At 44.6% G+C, this 12,868-nt stretch overlaps 4 protein-coding genes across 4 annotated transcripts; 2 read left to right on the top strand and 2 right to left on the bottom strand.

Annotated features, from left to right (window-relative positions):
- Positions 1-1,082: 1,082 nt before the first annotated feature.
- On the top strand, positions 1,083-2,964 carry V865_007391 (uncharacterized protein; the record flags this gene model as incomplete). The annotated part of the gene is made up of 8 exons (XM_066231138.1): positions 1,083-1,122; positions 1,206-1,337; positions 1,447-1,604; positions 1,672-1,842; positions 1,929-2,369; positions 2,464-2,579; positions 2,652-2,715; positions 2,797-2,964. 8 exons carry the CDS (start codon positions 1,083-1,085, stop codon positions 2,962-2,964), a joined length of 1,290 nt encoding a protein of 429 aa, XP_066087235.1.
- A 205-nt stretch (positions 2,965-3,169) lies between these two features.
- V865_007390 (uncharacterized protein) lies at positions 3,170-6,058 on the bottom strand (the record flags this gene model as incomplete). Its single annotated transcript, XM_066231137.1, has 5 exons — positions 3,170-3,951; positions 4,099-4,178; positions 4,250-4,304; positions 4,380-5,135; positions 5,617-6,058. 5 exons carry the CDS (start codon positions 6,056-6,058, stop codon positions 3,170-3,172), a joined length of 2,115 nt encoding a protein of 704 aa, XP_066087234.1.
- A 553-nt stretch (positions 6,059-6,611) lies between these two features.
- Positions 6,612-9,528, bottom strand: V865_007389 (uncharacterized protein; the record flags this gene model as incomplete). Its single annotated transcript, XM_066231136.1, has 2 exons — positions 6,612-8,273; positions 8,326-9,528. 2 exons carry the CDS (start codon positions 9,526-9,528, stop codon positions 6,612-6,614), a joined length of 2,865 nt encoding a protein of 954 aa, XP_066087233.1.
- A 1,091-nt stretch (positions 9,529-10,619) lies between these two features.
- On the top strand, positions 10,620-12,734 carry V865_007388 (uncharacterized protein; the record flags this gene model as incomplete). Its single annotated transcript, XM_066231135.1, has 8 exons — positions 10,620-10,685; positions 10,753-10,817; positions 10,878-11,143; positions 11,277-11,916; positions 11,976-12,020; positions 12,098-12,436; positions 12,496-12,529; positions 12,591-12,734. The coding sequence occupies 8 exons, from the start codon at positions 10,620-10,622 to the stop codon at positions 12,732-12,734; spliced, it is 1,599 nt and encodes a 532-aa protein (XP_066087232.1).
- Between the last annotated feature and the right edge of the window lie 134 nt (positions 12,735-12,868).

Genomic DNA, 12,868 nt, shown 5'->3' with positions numbered 1-12,868 from the left:
TACGATATCCGAATGTTTGATTTCTGAATGGATGATAGCGGATCATGTGCATGGGAGAAGTATCACACATTGCCGAGTCAATCACATTGATGAATCTGGTGCATAATTATGTGCGCGAGGTCGCTGCGATGGCGTCGTGGAGATATGACTATTGCCAAGATGGTAATACAGTATATCGAACGATGCCGAGGTGATCAGGTCGAAACGAAAGCACTCAAAGATAAACCTTGACGCTGGAGGTCGAAGGTTAGGTTAACCTTTGGGACCTTAGTTAAGGTTAAAAATCCTGTTGTTTGTTCATCTTATGTGGCAATATTGTACATTACGACTCTTGGTCGTCTCTACAAAGGATTAGGCAATGACCAGTACCTGTAAGCATACGAACTGGAAATCTACCTTGATCAGTTTATCTTGGATGTGCTTATGGCTAATACAGTCATCTGAGTATTTGCGTGCTATCCCATAGGGAATGATGGACTGGACTGGACATTATTTCCGTTAAACTACATTACTCTGAAGCACTTGATATCCCATTATTGTCGACTTCACACTTTCTTCCATGCCTCAACTGGGTACGGCACTTTACCTTCCTGCCTTTGTTTCTAACAAGACAAAAGACAATGATCAATAATCACATGATGTGATCAACCCTCTTGCTCGACTTACACTATTAGAAATCCAACTCCAACGGAAAACTGTTATTCCTCGTTATATACTTCACTGACACCATCGAGGCAAAACACTTGGAAATTCGAACATTCGTGCCCCCTTTGGTAAGCGGGGGACCTTACTACCGATGAAAACCCCATGATTATCGAACTGATATATGCCTTATCAATCCCAGTATTCCGATGGAAGATATATCCCGATTAATAAGCCTTGCGAAAAACAACTCTCTTGATTTCGATCGATGTGGATTATGACCGACGGTCTCGAGTGAAAGTACTGTCTGTAACCAAAACCGTTCTTTACATTCCCAAAAATATACATACACATATATATACTCGCCTTACTCCCAATACTTTGTGACCATCAAACATCCAATACATATCGGACGATCCGCCAATCAGCTAAGAGAAACAATGGTCAACCAAGATTTCAAGAACATAGTGATCATTGGTGGTACGTACGTAATTTGCAGCGAACGGCAACCTCAATTGCCACATGTTTACATGCCTTCATTACTGATTTTTGGATAATTTCAGCTTCGGGTGCAGGACATGCACTGGTTAACGAGCTCATCAGCACTCTCCCAGGGGGTTATCGAATACTATTGATTGATGCGTTGGAATACTCATTCTTCCCTGTTGCGGCGCTCAGAGCAGCTGTTGTTCCAGGTAAATATCGTCCAGGCAAAGTCCATCATCTTACTGCATCGTCACTGTACAATATGCTTGATGTATCGTATAATACATGTCACTGACGGTTGAATTTGTATACATGTAGGATGGGAAGAGAAAGTAGTCTTACCTCTTAAAACATCTACTGTCTTCCCTTTTGGATCGATTCATAAGGTGATAGCTCCCAATAAAGTTATCGAGTTAAAGAAGGATTCGATCATTTTGGAAAAACCTTTTGAAGGATCTACCGAAGTTCCATTCTATGTGAGTACTCCAGAGTATACAAAGAAGATGGACTGAGTCAGGGATCTCAATATCGTCCCTTTTGTAGAAAGCTATCATAGCTACTGGATCAATTCAACCTTCACCGATGCGACCTTCTGGAGACTGGCGCGACATCAACGATTATCTCAAAGCACTACGAAAGAGTCAAGAGGAAATTAAGAGAGCTGAAAGTATCGTTATTGTAGGAGGAGGTACAGTAGGAGTTGAATTTGCAGGAGTGAGTGAATTTCGATCTCTAAAACATACTATATTGTTACTGTTGTCCACAGCTAACCTATCGTCCGTCCATGTTCATGCTCATAGGAAGTAAGAGCTTTATACCCCTCCAAACCAATTACGCTTATCCACAATCGATCGACTCTACTTACTCCTCTTACAGAGGATCAACCAAATGGTAATAAAGAAATACCAAATTCATATATATCTCCACCTACTCATTTGAAATTAGCCAAATCATTAACTCAACTTGTCGAAAAGCAAAATATAAACTTGATATTGAATGATAAAGTTATTATACCCTCCAATCCTACTTCTGGTCCTATCTCGGATTCTGAAGAATGGAATGGATCATTTGGATTACAAGATTCTCTGAAAAATATCAAAACGGAGAATGGACAAGTTATCAAAGGAGATTATATCTTTTTGAGTATTGGTAATAAACCGAATTCCCATTTAGTCCAAATTGCCGATAAGGATGCAATAGAGAGTAAAACCGGTTTGGTCAAAGTTGATAAATATTTGAAAGTAAGTGAAATTGCTTATCATCAACAATGCTCTGGTTGTTTTAGATGATTGATGATTGACGATACCGTGCTCGTCCTTGTGCTTGTTCGTATAGGTTCAATCTGATATCCTTGGTCATGAGGACTATTACGCGATCGGAGATGTATCAAACGTACCAGGGTTGAAAACTTTATATCTCGCTTTCCTCCAAGCTAAATCAGTCGCTGTCAAGTGAGTACTGTACTATGTAGTCTTGTATCGTTAAGTGTGGAGATCAATTGATCCTATATCTACTTTATATAGTCTCGTGAACGAAATCAATAATAAATCTTTGGTAGCTTACAACCCAGGTACTTTTGGTGGTTTAGTAAGTGATCCTGTACACTGCCCTCCCTCCTCCCCTTTTTTTCCTCGTAGTGGTAGTGCTAATCATTTCCACCACGACTAGTTCGTCCCGTTCGGTCCTGAATTAGGAGCAGCCTCCATCACCATCCCATACCTCGGTACATGGACGGTAGGTAGTGGTATGGTGAGTATGGTCAAGGGTAAGAAATTGCTTTTGGATAAGTGGGTGGGTTCTTGGAAGGGAGAAGAGAAGGTTGAAGTACCTATCTAATATTCTAAGGCGAGGCTTGATTAGTACAGTAGCTTTTGTAAATTTGTCTATCTCTAATGTGTTAACGATCGATTCAATGTACATATCAAATGTGACAGTGATAATCATTTCGCATTATTCAATATACCTATCATTCTTGATTTGGCTACTGTATGACTAAGCATCTTCTCTCATCCTCGATTGATGCTATATACCTAATTATATACTATACCTGTATATCTTCATCAAACTTCAATAACTCCTTCGTCCTCTCATCGACCCTCCCATCATACTTCCAAGCATGAAACTTATGATTCAAATCGTTTCTTGCATTTATCCCTAATCCACTTCCTGAAAATCCACCTCCGTGGGATCTATCAAATACGTAGAAAACCTCTTTTACCCTCGAATGAAGTAAGGCCATACAGCACATCACACATGGTTCGTGCGTTATGAACAAGCTCAGCGAAGTCAACAAGTAATCCGCCCCATTCCTCGTTGGTGTGATTTCAGTGAATGGAGGGATCGTTCTGAGGTCTGCGATAGACTTGATGCAATTCAGGGCGGAATGTCGTAATGGATGATCATCAGATATTCTCGTATCGTTACTTGAAGCCCTAAGACCTTCTGTAGGAGGTATAAAACCTTCTTCTTTCTTTGGCCAGAAATGTGATGGTTGAGCTGTACAATAAGCCGCAATTGGTAGTTCACCCTTCGACTTGGCTTGTAGTGCTAGCGAGAGGACTCGCTTGATACCTGATGTGACCCACGCCTTGCGTCCGATAGGCCAGTCGGAAGAATCGTTAGGTATGATAGGTGTAGGTTGGAATGAGACTGGCCATATATGTGACTTCGCCTTCATCTGCTCTTGTGTTTTGGCGCTGGAAGATGGGACGGTGTGGACCGATGGTGTGAGATGGGAGAGAGTGGGGGAGTAAGAAGTCATGATGGACTGTAAGGTTGATTGTCCATATTCTGTGACCATGGCAAGGACTATTCGGCAGATTTCTATTATATATACCGAGGATGTGTCAGTGACTATATCAACAACGCCATTGAAGGCAATGCAAAGCGAGGCAGCGGGAGGAAAGCAAGGGGGAATGACATGTTTCACTCCATGACAAATCGGATTGATGCTGTCATACGAAAACTCACCTTGATCATTCTCTTTCCTCCTACATACTCGCTTCAGATGCCGCAGCCGTTCGTCCGTCGCCGTCAGCTCTTTCGAAAAGCTACCATAACACACGATCAAGTTGATTGTCAATGGATGGTATCATGCGGGGACGTCTAGCTATTAACTTACTCAAGAGCCGTCCGGGTCAACCTTGGATCGGTGAATTCCAGTGTCCATATTTCCACTGTTGGCAGAGTATTCAAAGTCTCATGAGTCCCAACACTTGCCACTTAGGTTGTTGGTGGGACTGTAAACTTACTCGTTCCATCCTGATCTACTTCATCTTCCCTCTCAGCAGGTCCCTTTATCCTTATAAACTCTGCAAACTCATCTTCCCTCCCTTCTCCAGTGGGATAAGGAGCAGTACCCGTCCAATATTCTTCATCCCAATCTAATTGATCCGTCAGTTCCATGTATCTCCCATCAATTGACTTCGATTCGGTCTTAGTAGAATGTAAAGGTGGAGGCAAGCTCGTGATTATTCCAGAGGAAGCTTCGGGGTATATAGATGATGATGAAGGTGTGGATGTTCTAGATGATGCTGTAGAGGAAGAAGCACTGGTACTTGGACCTGCAATGGCATTATTTGAAAATGGTATAGGTTGAGGAGATTGAATGTTCGTTGATGATAACAAGGAAGATGTGGATTTCTTTTTACGTTTGATTAATTGACCATTTACATCCCTAGTTTGAGAAGCTTCCAATCTCTTTTCCCTTTCTTTTTTTTGAGCAATCCCATCTTCATTCACTAAATCTTCTTCATCCAGATCAATCTTTGAGAAAAATCCCTCCATACCTTCTTCTTCTTCCGAAGAAACCATTTCGTCTTGACTGTTTGTTGGGTTGACGGCCTGATCCGATTTGACAAACCACAATTTCGATTCATCCGCCGAATAACATATACATAACTCTTCTCCCTTTTCTATGTTTTTGCTAGTGATGAACTTTATCGTTGAATTTGAGAATTGTCGTATGAAATTTACGTTGGGTGAGGAAGAATGATTGAACAGCGATGCTAATGTACAGAACAAAAAATGGATAGAGACAGTAAGCGCTGTGTTACATTGTTTATGCCACATATGGCAGATCAGACGTTGAGCGATTGAACGATGGAACGATGAATGTGGTGATGGTAGAACGGAGTGAAATGAAATGGTATCGTATGGTAGTGCGTATATTCGCAGTGATTCCGCCTCAAACAGCAAAAAGTCTAGAACTGCCAACTTGCATAGTCTCCCCCACTTGGATGGTGATGGTCGTCAACGTGACAAGTATCAGATCATCAATCTCCCCCACTCTGCACTGCTAATGACTCAAGATTCAGATCGAGTGATCGTCCGGATACACTGTCCATCTCACACAACTCGTCCCCTAAACGCCATACACAAATACACCTTCAGACAAGCACATTACCTTCCAACCATTGTCTGTACAGTATTTCGCGATCGACTAGATGGCACTGATGGATATTCCGAATCGGTCAAAGACGCACTCACCCAATCCTAGACCTATACCCATCCCACTGTCCCTCCAACAAAACCCATAACTCCCCAATATACTATTATTCATCTTTCCTTCCTCCCATTCCCTCTGGGTGATAACCAGTACGGGAGATTCCTCGATCAATGTTCCAGCTGGGATAATAGTCGGAGCGAAGACCCCTCGTCCGCGGGAGGGGTGGGAGATGAGATGAAGATTTAGGGGGTTGATAGGGTGTGGTTCGGATATCTGACTCTCGCTCTGACCTTGAGATGACACCTCGATAGATTGATTCTTCGAGCTTAGATCTGATGTGTCATTGTATTGGAACATTTCATGCTGTTGCATGTTGTCATCTAGGGAATAACCCTTCACGTCATCATCTTTTGACCTAGTCTCGCTCTTTGTCAGTCCTCGGTCGCCAGACTCGGTAGGTGTATCATCTCGATCGGTGTTCATGTATCCTGTGTATCTTGTATGACTCGAACGTGAACAGATGTTAATGGGTATGAGAGTGATGGTGTAAGCAAGTCAAGATGCAGATCTCTATGTCAAAGTGGTAATGCAAAGACAGGAGAAGGAAGGGGAGATTCCAGTCAGACACGGAAATTTTGAAATTTCGAAACGACTCTGTTCCAAGTGGAGGGCGATCATAGTCGTAGTGTGAACTGGATGAAACGATTTACCCGATGATCAACATGTGGGCAACACGTACTGTATGTAACCTAAGACCTAAGCGGCAGGTGATTCCAATGCATGAACTACGAGCTTAATGCACTCTCGATGAGTATGGATACATGTACATACAAACAATAACAATCAAAACAGGTGATATCTTCCCAGTAACTCAAAACCATACTCTATACCGATTTACTGTATCTACCGACAAATCCGTCTTAGCATGATATATAATACTACATAGTAAACATCCCAATACTCAATCACAACTTCCACTTCCACTTCCACTACCTCGTGATTCCTCATGTATCCCTATCATTTCCACTCCGACCGATTAATCATTGTCGACCCTTTTCTCCTCTTCCCCTACGATCGCCCCCTCCACTAATCCTTTATCAACCTCCAACCCCAACCCACTTGGGGCCTCCCCTTCTCCAGCTTGATCATTCGGTAAGTCAGGTAATCCCCCGAGAGGTATATGAGGCGAGGGCGTAGCTGCTTTGACATTGATTCTCGGTGGTGAAGAAGGAGCGACCGTTGCCCATGGGTTGTTCTCAGCCGCAGCAGGTAAGGAAGGCATTGATCTCGATAATGGTCTCTCGTTATCTTCTTCTGTCATACCCGTACTGGATCGAGTCGAAGGTACCTCCAATCCCAACGAAATACTACCTCCCAGGGATGGTGTCAGAGGTACAGGTTCACTGACCAACGGTCTTCCTTCCGCTTCTTCATCGTCCTCGTCTTCGTGAAGATCTGCACCAGAGGCAACGTGATGGATAGATTTCCTCAATGCGGCATAATGTTTATCCAAATCTCTAGGTCTGAACATCTCCTCCTCTTCATCTCCATCACGTTCTTCCTCTACTTTATTACTTTCTTCTTTGTCCTCTTCAGATTGTGTGTGTGAGATTTGAGGTAGATCTTCAACTTTACCACCTAACACTTTGATCGTCTCTCTCAAAGCTTCCCTCTCCTCTTTGACTTCCTTCAGCGAATCTTCCAACTCTGCCACTCTCCTTCTCTCATCCGCAACCATCTTATTCGCTTCTTCGAACAGTGCTTGAGATAAGTTCTCCAATTCAGCTTCCATCTCCACTTTGCCTTTCTTCAATTCGGCTAATTCCTTGGACATCCCATCCATCTTGGCTACTGCTGCTGAATACGCTTGTCTCAGGGTAGACAGTTCTTCATTACTGACAGTAGATGAGGTTCTGGCAGATACAGATCTCTGACTTGCCATCGAAGGGACATTCATCACGCTCATCGATCTCGATAGAGAGGGCTGCTCGTTGAGTGATTTGCTCAAGACAGCTTGATGAGTTGCAGTTCTATTAGGTTGAGGTCGAGCACTGGCACCAGGTAGAGGTACAGAATATGGTGCAGCGGGAGAAGTGGGTATCCAATTCGATATCGAGTCGGCACTCTTTCGAGGCTGTCCATCAGGATTGGGTGTACCCGGTCTTGAAGGTTGTTGGAAAGCATCGATCACACTTGATGCGGATGGTACGTGAACGTGACTAAGCGCACCAGTGACCTTCTTCTTACCTCCGTTCCAGAATCCCCAAGAATTACTATTCGACGTCGAACTGAGTCCACCAGGCGAGGGCGCTGTTAACCCGCCAGCACCAGCAAGCTCATTCGCCGTGATGTGTAGCGAGGTGGGCCTAGTACGCTCTTCCAAGGATACTCTGGCGGGTGTTCTGGCAGCAGAGGCAGGAGAGGCAACAGAGTTGGAAGTGGTCGAGGCTCGGATGTGGTCTGCAGAAGACCGAGAAGCAGTAGCTGAGAGTTGCGGCGTACCTGGAGTGGTCGTAGCTGGACCAGACACGTTCCTAGATGTTCCAGCTTTGGATGCGGCTGAGGTGGCTGAAGCTCGTTTCAGTTGCGCTTCAAGCATTTCAGAGTTGGCCTCTGCCATGGCGAGGTTGGATCGAGCAATCTTGAGGGAAGTAAGAAGGGTGGAATGGGATGCAAGAAGAGCTGCTTGTGATTTGGACTATGAAAATAGTCAGTTTGATACGATGATCCTATTACAGACCTAAGCTCACCAGCTCGTTAACTCGTCCTAGGACTTCTTGCAATACCTTTTTCACCTCATCGGGATCAGCTGTTGCCACCACTTCTGCCGATTTCTGCTCTTCTGCAAGCTCCGAATAATTCGATCCAGGAGATGAGGCATCTACTGGCGTTTCCTTCTCCTCAGTTGTATCCTTCGGTTCAGGCTCTTTCGGTTCCTCTGCTTTTTCCTCTACTCGCTTTTTCGATTCTCCCTCATCCTCGCTATCTGATGCTGGTCCCGTCAACTTGGTATATCCCGTCGCAACACCCTCGTCATCACTTTCATCTTCCTCTGCAGCGTCCGTTTTCTTTCCCCCGAAAAGATTGAATTTCGAGGATGAAGTGGAAGAAGGTCGATCTGTCGGTGGGGGTTTAGTGAGTTTTGATGCGGCAGGTGGAGGAGGCGGGAGTAATGGGAAAGCCTTTTTGTCCTCCAGTGGTTTAGGGACGGGTGAGACGATCGTTGTTGGCTCTGTTGGCTCTACAACGGTAGACGATGTTTTGGGAATAGAAATGCCAGATAGGGTCGACCATCGCTTTATATCTTCTTCCGTGATCATCTTCTCCGCAGCATCGTGATTGGCCACATCCCCTTCTTTGACAGTCGCAGCGAACGTCTCCGAGGTCGCACTTGGTATTGGCCCTTCGACTGCTTTAGACGCAGCAGGTTCCGGTGTTTTGACAGGTAGAGCATCTAGTAAAGGTGGTTTGGCGGGAGGTGTACTTGCCGATGGGACTCGAGAGAGTGGGGCAGAAGGTGTTATCCTAGGTGAAGAAGCGTTGGAAGATACTCTCATCGAGGATGCTCTTCTTACGTTACTAGGTCGATCATTTTGATTTTGGTGATTATGATCGTGTTTACCGGATAAAAGTTGAGAAGCGAGTAAACTAGGTGGTAGAGGTTTATTACAGAAGGGGCACATTACAGGTTCATCCCCCATCCCTGGAACTTCCACCTCGTGAGATCTCCTCCTTTCCAGCTGTACTTTCCTACTAGTCGTATCTTCTTCAGTAGGTAGAAAATCATTCGACATCTGACTGATCTTCCGTCCGATATTCTTCAGTCGAGGTGGAAGGTTAACACTGGGGAAATCGAATGGATTCTCCTTGTTTGCCGTTTCCACCGCAGGTGAATTTTGATTGGAGTAGGAGTAGTAGGCCATGGACGGCACTCCGGCCCCTGAGTGCATCATCTTGCTGGGTGATCTGTTGATATGTGATGTCAGTGAGGTTTGTTTGACTATGTGCAGTGAGGACGATTCAAGTCGATTTATAAACTGCTAAAGTAGAAGAAGTTGACCGGGCGTTGTCGCTTTGATCGGTTCGAAACGCAAGACGCGGGTTTGAGGTGTTATTGGGTTCTGTACTGTATGTTATGCTCGATGGTTTCGACTGGGCTGAGAATGCTAGTCTCCAGTATGCACATGTAGATTGACGTTGGAATGGAGTTGTATGTGATGATATCAGCTGAGGATGAGAGCAACGTGATGACATGGGATCTCCAAGAATGCGAGTATCCAAAATAAACCATCCAAGAGGGTTAGTCTGCAAGTATGACGTTACCCCCTCCCTACCCCTTTGACCCCAAATCCCAATCTGCCACGTGCCTTTTTGGTGATGGTCGGATCAAATAGGCGTGAGGAAGTCGGAGATGAGCCGGGATGGTGATGGTGTGATTTACGCGCCATAGTGAGCGGTTGCGGCATTTGGATTACAAATACAAATCGTTACGATTTTGCCCATTTTGACACTTGATGAATTAAGGTTTACCATCCTTCATTGCTATGCATGTAGGCCCAAAGACTGGGGCATCGTACTTGATGGTGGAGAACACCCAATGTCCTAGCTTTTCACTGTCCCAAATAGCAGGATGCATGAGCTGCAAAAGTGATTAGAAAAGCAATTACAAATTTGTTACAATTGATCAAATTGTTGCAACCGCTCACCGTGCGCTAATGAGTTCGAGTTATATGGATATGGCCGATACGAGTAGAGTAGTCTTGAACGAGTGAGGTGAGCTCCACTGAAATTTGTGTAGGCCATCATACTTTATCATTGTTTGAGTGTGGGAGATATCTAGTCTAGATAAGTTACGTAGAGAAGGGGTTCCGTTGAATCATTCTTTTTCGTTGACACCCATCCTTTGCTTCAACCCATCATCCAGCAGTAACCCACTGCTCGTCATCACCTTTCTTTGTCATCAAAACGACTTCAAGAGTGAAATCTCAATTCAACACTTTACTCACGCCACCTCTCTTTCGGCCGTCAGTCATACTCGTCCACGATGGGATTATCAAGATCATCAAGGATCATCACCCTGCTGGTGATAGATTCAGTCTTCTTTCTTATTGTGAGTCTTCAGTCTCGTGCATATAGGAACTGGCCATGATAAGCTAATACTTCAACCGCTCTGTCAGGAATTGGTCACAGGTTATGCAGTCGGATCACTGGCTTTGGTAGCTGACTCATTCCACATGTTAAAGTGAGCCTTCTCAGTTCTCATAGGATACGTATAATAGCTGACTGAATACTTGCTCTTTAGTGATGTCCTATCACTAGTCGTAGCATTATACACTATCAAACTTGCCACTTCCCCTTCCTCATCGGCAAATTCATACGGATGGCAAAGAGCGGAGATCCTCGGTGCTCTCATTAACGGTGTCTTCCTGGTTGCACTTTGTGTGTCCATCTTCTTAGAAGCTATAGGAAGGATCGTGTCTCCTCCTGAGATCAGTAACCCCAAGATCATCGTGATAGTCGGTAGTTTGGGTTTGTTGAGTAACATCGTTGGATTATTCTTGTTCCACGGTGAGTGTTTGATCTTGCAACCCTCCAATCATCCAAGTATTATATGGGAATACTTATCAGGGCGATGGTCCTGCCGTATATCCTCTATACTAAATGGCTTCATTGCTGACTCTCCGTTTTCATACTCCATCAGAACATGGTCACTCCCATGGACATTCCCACGGAGCAATCGCCTTACCTGAGGATGACGATGAAAACGCCGAAGAAGAACGAGAAGACTCTGTCTCCGAACTGTACCAACATCCCGCCGAAACCAGAGCTCAAATCATCGAGACTGCTCAGGAATTCGGTTACGGCCAGAACAATCAACTGTCAAGTTCGTTGGATAGCGGATTAAACGGCGTCTTGAAATCTCCACCTAATCATCATCATCGGGCTTTGTCAAACAGCAGGAGATCAGGCAGACACGGAAGTATCAGCAGTAGACCAGGCGAGACTAGAAAAGGTTCAGCATCGAGAATCCCCCCTTCAGCTGGTCAGAACGATACTTTACCTCCTGTAGGTGGAAGTGCGTCGACCACTTCTTCGGCTACGGCCGTTACGGAGAGTGCACCTGCCGCTCCTACCAAATCAAAATTATCTGTTGCTCATGACCACGATCATGACCATGATCACGACCACGGAAATGGCAACAATAAGAAACCTCTTGCAAGTAACGCCAGTGATGCTGAGAATGGACATTCCCATGATCATGGACATGGACATGGTGGTCATGGTCATTCTCACGGTTCGATGAATATGAGAGGTGTCTTCTTGCATGTTCTGGGTGATGCGTGAGTACGGCTTTATACATATCACAACAAGATTGCCTGTACTTACGGTGATTATGTAGCCTCGGTAATGTCGGTGTCATCGCTGCTGGTCTTGTCATCTGGTTGTGAGTGTACCTATTATTCCAATATACCCTTCTTTATGCACTATATCCCGAGGCTGATTGTCGGTGCTCATTCTTAGCTGCCAAGGAAGATGGACCTTATACTTCGATCCTGGTGTATCACTCCTCATCACTTGTATCATATTCTCATCGGCCTTACCACTCTGTAAATCCGCTTCCTACATCCTCTTACAAGGTGTACCTTCGCATGTATCCCTCGAAGCAGTTCGAAAATCAATCGTCGATGTCGAAGGTGTCGATTCAGTACATGAATTGCATATTTGGCAATTATCCGAATCGACCGTCGTAGCTTCCGTTCACGTTATGATTGTCTCCGGGCAAGATTATATGGACGTTGCTACTAGAATTAGACAGAGGATGCACGGGCATGGGATTCATAGTGTTACTATCCAACCTGAGTGAGTGAACAAGTCTCGAACGTAATTGAAGTGATGCTGATAAATATGGTAATGATCAGGTTCTACGCAGATGAAGAAGCTCTTTCTGCTAATGTGAGTCAACATCCATTCCCTTTCATTGATAGAACGATGCTGATTGTGTTTGGCGGTTTAGGGCGAAGCATGTCTGATTCGATGCCCTCCCGATCAATGTCAGGGCGATACATGTTGTCCACCCATCTCTTCGAAATTGGATGACGACTCGCCTTCTCATGGGGATGATCATGACCATGATCATGATCACGACCACGACCATTAAAGTGGATAAAAAATCACACGATGTCAGCATGTTTGGGTCACTTAGTTAAATATGCTTGATATCAGCTCGTGACGGAGAAATCAAGTAGCATTTAGGATATAATAGAACAGATATTCAAGTATAATTTCGGTATA

Source organism: Kwoniella europaea, chromosome 2 (assembly GCF_036810445.1).
Source record: "Kwoniella europaea PYCC6329 chromosome 2, complete sequence".
In the NCBI taxonomy this organism is placed as follows: domain Eukaryota; kingdom Fungi; phylum Basidiomycota; class Tremellomycetes; order Tremellales; family Cryptococcaceae; genus Kwoniella; species Kwoniella europaea.
Note: the sequence above shows the minus strand (reverse complement) of the source record. Positions and strands in the feature narration are given on the sequence as shown.